General features: G+C 43.2%; 1 protein-coding gene and 1 long non-coding RNA gene across 3 annotated transcripts in view; one reads left to right on the plus strand and one right to left on the minus strand.

Annotated features, from left to right (window-relative positions):
- LOC132993697 (uncharacterized) overlaps nt 1–5,000 on the plus strand; it is a 105,126-nt gene that overhangs the window by 57,792 nt on the left and 42,334 nt on the right. The window lies entirely within an intron of this gene.
- Nucleotides 1–5,000, minus strand: part of rbm25a (RNA binding motif protein 25a) — a 26,237-nt gene that overhangs the window by 8,715 nt on the left and 12,522 nt on the right. The window contains exons 6-8 of one of the 2 annotated variants that reach the window (XM_061063629.1): nt 4,259–4,419; nt 3,979–4,176; nt 3,799–3,879 (exon numbers count right to left, since the gene is read on the minus strand). In XM_061063629.1, the coding sequence (XP_060919612.1) occupies nt 3,799–3,879; nt 3,979–4,176; nt 4,259–4,419 (440 nt within the window). Of the gene's footprint in view, nt 1–3,798; nt 3,883–3,978; nt 4,177–4,258; nt 4,420–5,000 lie in introns of both variants that reach the window. The other variant, XM_061063626.1, reaches the window with a different exon arrangement.

Below are 5,000 nucleotides of genomic sequence, written 5' to 3' on the forward strand. Positions count from 1 at the left end.
CAGTGCAAGATATCTTTCTCTGACCCGATTAGTCCAATGAATGTGTTCCAAATGTCAGAATAACTGCTTATAATTTGCCCACTTTCTAAGTAGTTGGCCTAAACTTTATGGCATTTTCTACACTGTTTTGGAGCCGTGTGCAACTTGTGTCCCTCTTATTCTAAACGTGCTGCTGTCTATCACCTTCTTAAGAAACCATCTCATGATGCTGATGTTTGGAGTAAATAAAGACTGATCTCAAAGCAGCTGTTTTTATCTAACATTTTAGAGAGCAAGTGTCAGCACAACTGACGACTTTTATGAATGAGAAGCTGATCTTCTACAGATGCCCATCAGGTTTGTTCCCTCCTTAGAACAGAAACTACTCTGGTTAAAGTCCAGTGTTTGTTTTACTCCTTCTTGCAAAGGACTGGTTAATTTCAGATCCAACAAGAAGATCTTTCTCTTTCATTATCGACAGGTCCTCTTCCCGAAGCGCTCCCCAATTAACTATGGTGTTCCACAGGGCTCAATTCTAGGTCCCCCTCCTTTTCCTTTTTTTTTTTTCTTTTCTTGCTACCTTTGGAACAGATAATCCATAAATACAAGATTTACGACCAGTGCTATGCTGACGACTCAATTGTAGGTCCCACTGAAATCCAGTACAGGGGACTTGTCTTCCATATTGTCTTGCGCAACTGACGTCACATGTCAAAAAAACGTTTTCACACATGCCCTCCTGAATATTTCTAGAAAATGTCCGACTTGCTTGTTCCCACAGGTCCCTCATGGCAGGAGAGAGCTTTTATCTCGTTCCATCAGAACCTTCACTCGTTACCAGTTAGTTTAAGAATCCATTATTAAGCCTTCCACAGCTGAACACCTCCTTATGTTTGTGCTCGTTTAACTTTCCATGCATCCCACCACAGTTTGAGATCCTTTGGCAGGGACTTTCTTACCGTCCCTTAATCTTACCTTGTGACTAAAGATGATCAGGCTTTCTTTGTTTGGGCCACTTAAGCTTCGTTATTCGCTGACAGAGGACCTCAAATTAGCTCAATCTGAGTCCTCTTTTAATCATTACTGGGAACTTTCCTTTATCGCGGGGCCTCCTCTTGACTGCTGTGCTATCTCATTATCTTTACATTATTTAAACTGCTACTTATAACTACCTTGGTCTACTTGGTTTGTTTTTACTCCTGGTTATTTAATGTCTGCCTGAGCTGCACTTGTAACATCAGTTTTGAAATGGTGCATTGTAAACGACTTTATTATTACGGTATTTTAACTTACAGGTGATGATTGAATGAGGGCTTCTCTGCCTCTACTCATCCTACAGGCTACGTACGGGAGGAAAAGCAGGTGAAGTGCAAAGTCAACAACAATCAGGAAAAACCTCCAGAACGATACCTGTGAAGCAGTTTATCGAGCATTTCATCCACATAAACAACACAAACAACAAGTCAGAAACTGTATTTCATCATTTCATCACAAGAAAATGAGTGAAGCAGTCTTACCTGTACGTTGGCTCCTGGTGCCTCTTTGGCCTCTCCAACCCAACAAATATATGTTTTTTAAAAACTTAACAGAGTCAAGCCCAGAGTTCAAACAGTCTTTAACTTATTAAATAAGCTCATAACAGCTGTGAGCATTGTTTGAACTCTGTGTCTGACTGCTGCTAAGTGATACAGAGAACAGAAAAAATGAAAAGAGGTCTAAACTACCCGTTTAAAATCGGCTGTTTGTCATCTTCCCCCAGTTTATCCGATTAGAGGAGGGGCTTTGACATATCTGGACAACTCATGGTTGCTTCTAAGTTGTAAGTTGACCATCTTTCTCTCCTTTTGTTATCCTGTTTTCTAAAACTTACCTCTCTCTTTAAAATCCGATAAAAAGGAAAAAGCTGATTTTGTGGCTGATTAACGTAATTCTGATTAAAGTGATAAACTTCGGAGTTAAAGTCCTGCACAGTGTTGCAGCAGCTCTGTGTAATCGTTCAGTCGTCGTCTAGTTTGGACTTAATTTCTGGACGGAGTTTAAGCTCTACTAACATTTAAGCTGTTTCACCAGCTGAGAAAGTTCCAGCAGGGGCAGAAATTAAACCTTAAATCTTACACCTAGCTCCTAACAGGTGTAAAGTCCTCGGTAAGATGCGGTCGTCATGGTGATGGTGTTATAAAAGTGTGATAACTTGGAGGAGGAGCAGAGGGTTTTAGTGTCAGTTTGGTGTCAGATTAGATCCCTCAGAATGACTTCATTTTACTCCTGCTTTAGTTTTCCATGAGCCCAGATAATTTCCTCATCCAATCAGAGAGGACTTTTAAATTACCTGATGTTGCATTTGCATTTTTGTCCAAATAATCCTCAAGTGTGTGTCGTCAATATCATAATTTTACTGCTCCCAATCAAGTCGGAGCCTCCCCGATCTGGAATCATAAACATCAGACATGTTTGATGTTTATGATTCCTGCAGTTAACGAGAGCGAGCAGAGCGGGAAGCGTCACAAACATGACAGAACAAAAACACAACTGAGCCCCGAGCCAAGTGGAATATTGAAGAAGAGCAGCTTGTGTAACTATGGCAACAACACGAGTGTCTTTATAACGTCTCATGAAGACAAGCCGCACAGCCAGCTGACCACGACCATGTTTGTTTTTCATCTGAAGTCACGTTTGATCACGCGTGAGTCTGTGAGATCTCATGTCCTGTCTGATTGGTCACATCGAGTTCAAACCTCATTTCTGACACCATGTTTCGGTTAGTTTGGACGTAACACTCGGCTAGTTAAGAGGAATCTTACATCTCCATGGTAACGAAACAATAGCACAACTTAAGTTACTAACTATTTTGCACGTCAGGTTTAGTGTGGGTCTGAAGACTGAACGTACACAGAGCTGCTGCACCAGGACGCTGCTGAATTAACCCTTTATTTTCTTGATCTCTCGCTGGTTCATTAAAGAGGTGAAGTTGGAAAAACACAGAATAGAAAAAAAAGACAACACAAGGACTCACCTTGCATGTCTTCAGACATCAGAGTGCTGTGGAGGAGCGCCCCCCGCCTCACTACAGGCTGCAGTTCAAACGACTGCAGTGGTTAAGCTCATTTAGACTGTGTCCTTCAAACACAATATTTATCATCTGAGGCTCTGCAGAGGTTCACTGAGCCGCTCCACCTTTCAACACAGCACCAAACGCTGCTACGTTACTAACAATCTGTGCATCAGAGTCCCAGCAGCGCCTCGTTTAATCAGAATAACTCTGCAGTGAAGTGAGAGCCAGTTGCCGCTCTGCAAAGCCTCCAGGAGGGGGCGCCCGACATGAGTAGAGAGGAAATGAAAGATCATACTTACATCCTATCCTCGCAACTTTTTCCAAAGCTGAGATTGTGAGATTCATCTTGCTCTAGTCACCAAATGAACTCTACCACATTGGTGGGGTTTAATCAATAGATTAGCTTGAGATGGAATTTCACATAGTGTCCATGCACTCTTTAATTTGTGCAGAGTTAAAACGCTTTAGTCTCAAATCAGGCGATTTAGAATAATAATACCAACGCTAGCTCAAAGGGAGTCTATGATGTAGCATTTGAACACTTTGAGACTTTAATGCATGAAAAATAAATATTTAAAACTCTATTCCTTTAATGTGTGAATGTAAAAACCTCTAGACGTTTTTTTGTTTTTTTTATGAAAGTCTTTTGGAGGAACTTGCTCCATAGAAGTTAAAGACTGCAGCTACATTTACTGTTGAAGGATATCTAATTACACATCTTGAGGATTTAACAGCAGCAGAGTGACGGCAGAAGTTTGAAACGTTACCTTGTGTGTGTCGCGGAATTTACTGATCTCCCTGGAAATCAAGTCTCTCTTGTCGTCCTCCATCTCCATGGCGTTTATATCCTCCTTTCAGGAAGGAGAGAAGACGGAAAGGACAGAAGACATACTAAGTATGGAGCAGTGAAGGCTGTAAATAAAGAAACATGAGTGAGCTGACGGTACCTCCTCCTTCTTCTCTTTCCTCTTCTTGTTGCGCGGCTGACTGTCGGGGTCCTGCGACGGAGCGTTGAGCTCGCTCGCGTACTCTCGGATGAGGACGTCTATCGCCCCCTTCACCACTTGGTCTCGACGTAGAGTTTCTTCATCCAGAACCTCCTCCTCCTCATCGTCGTCCTCGTTCTTTGACCCCCCGCTGGTTCCCTGAGGAGGGACAGACTCATGAACCCAAAACGATCAAAGCAGCAGACGCGTTGAGCGTGTATTTTACCGCTGCACGACGTACCCCGTTCGCGCTCCTCTTCTTGGCCTTCCACTCTTCCAGTTGGGCCTTGGTCTTGGCGTCGACTTTGACCAGCAGCTTTTTATCCCCTAAGAGGAGTTCGTGCAGAAGTCTGAGGGCGCGCAGCGTGGACTCCGGCTCCTTATACTCACAGAAACCAAAAGCTACAAGGATGTAATGGGAGTAAGAAAAATTAAAGAGACGCTGATGAACTTAAATACCTGCAGTTTAAAATATGGAACTTAAAGACATTTGATTGATTTCCTCTCAGGTTCTTTCTAAGTTTAGAAACACTGAGATTCAAGGCGGTACATTTGGGATACATACTTCTATAGGATAACAAACACCCCGTTCAGACCGCTGTTTCAGGCCATCTTCAGAGGTAGTAACAGAGGCGTTACAGAGGAGAGAGGAGGGGGAGCGCAGCACTGTGTGTGTGTGTATGTGTGTGTGGATGTCTGACTCTGTGTGTGTGTGTGTGTGTGTGTGCATGTCTGACTGTGTGTGTGTGTGGATGTCTGACTGTGAGTGTGTGTGTGTGCATGTCTGACTGTGTGTGTGTGTGTGTGTGTGTGTGGATGTCTGACTGTGAGTGTGTGTGCACATGTCTGACTGTGAGTGTGTGTGTGTGTGTGCATGTCTGACTGTGTGTGTGTGGATGTCTGACTGTGAGTGTGTGTGTGTGTGTGCATGTCTGACTGTGTGTGTGTGTGTGTGTGTGGATGTCTGACTGTGAGTGTGTGTG

The sequence above is a fragment of the Labrus mixtus genome, chromosome 18 (genome assembly GCF_963584025.1).
Source record: "Labrus mixtus chromosome 18, fLabMix1.1, whole genome shotgun sequence".
Lineage (NCBI taxonomy): Eukaryota > Metazoa > Chordata > Actinopteri > Labriformes > Labridae > Labrus > Labrus mixtus.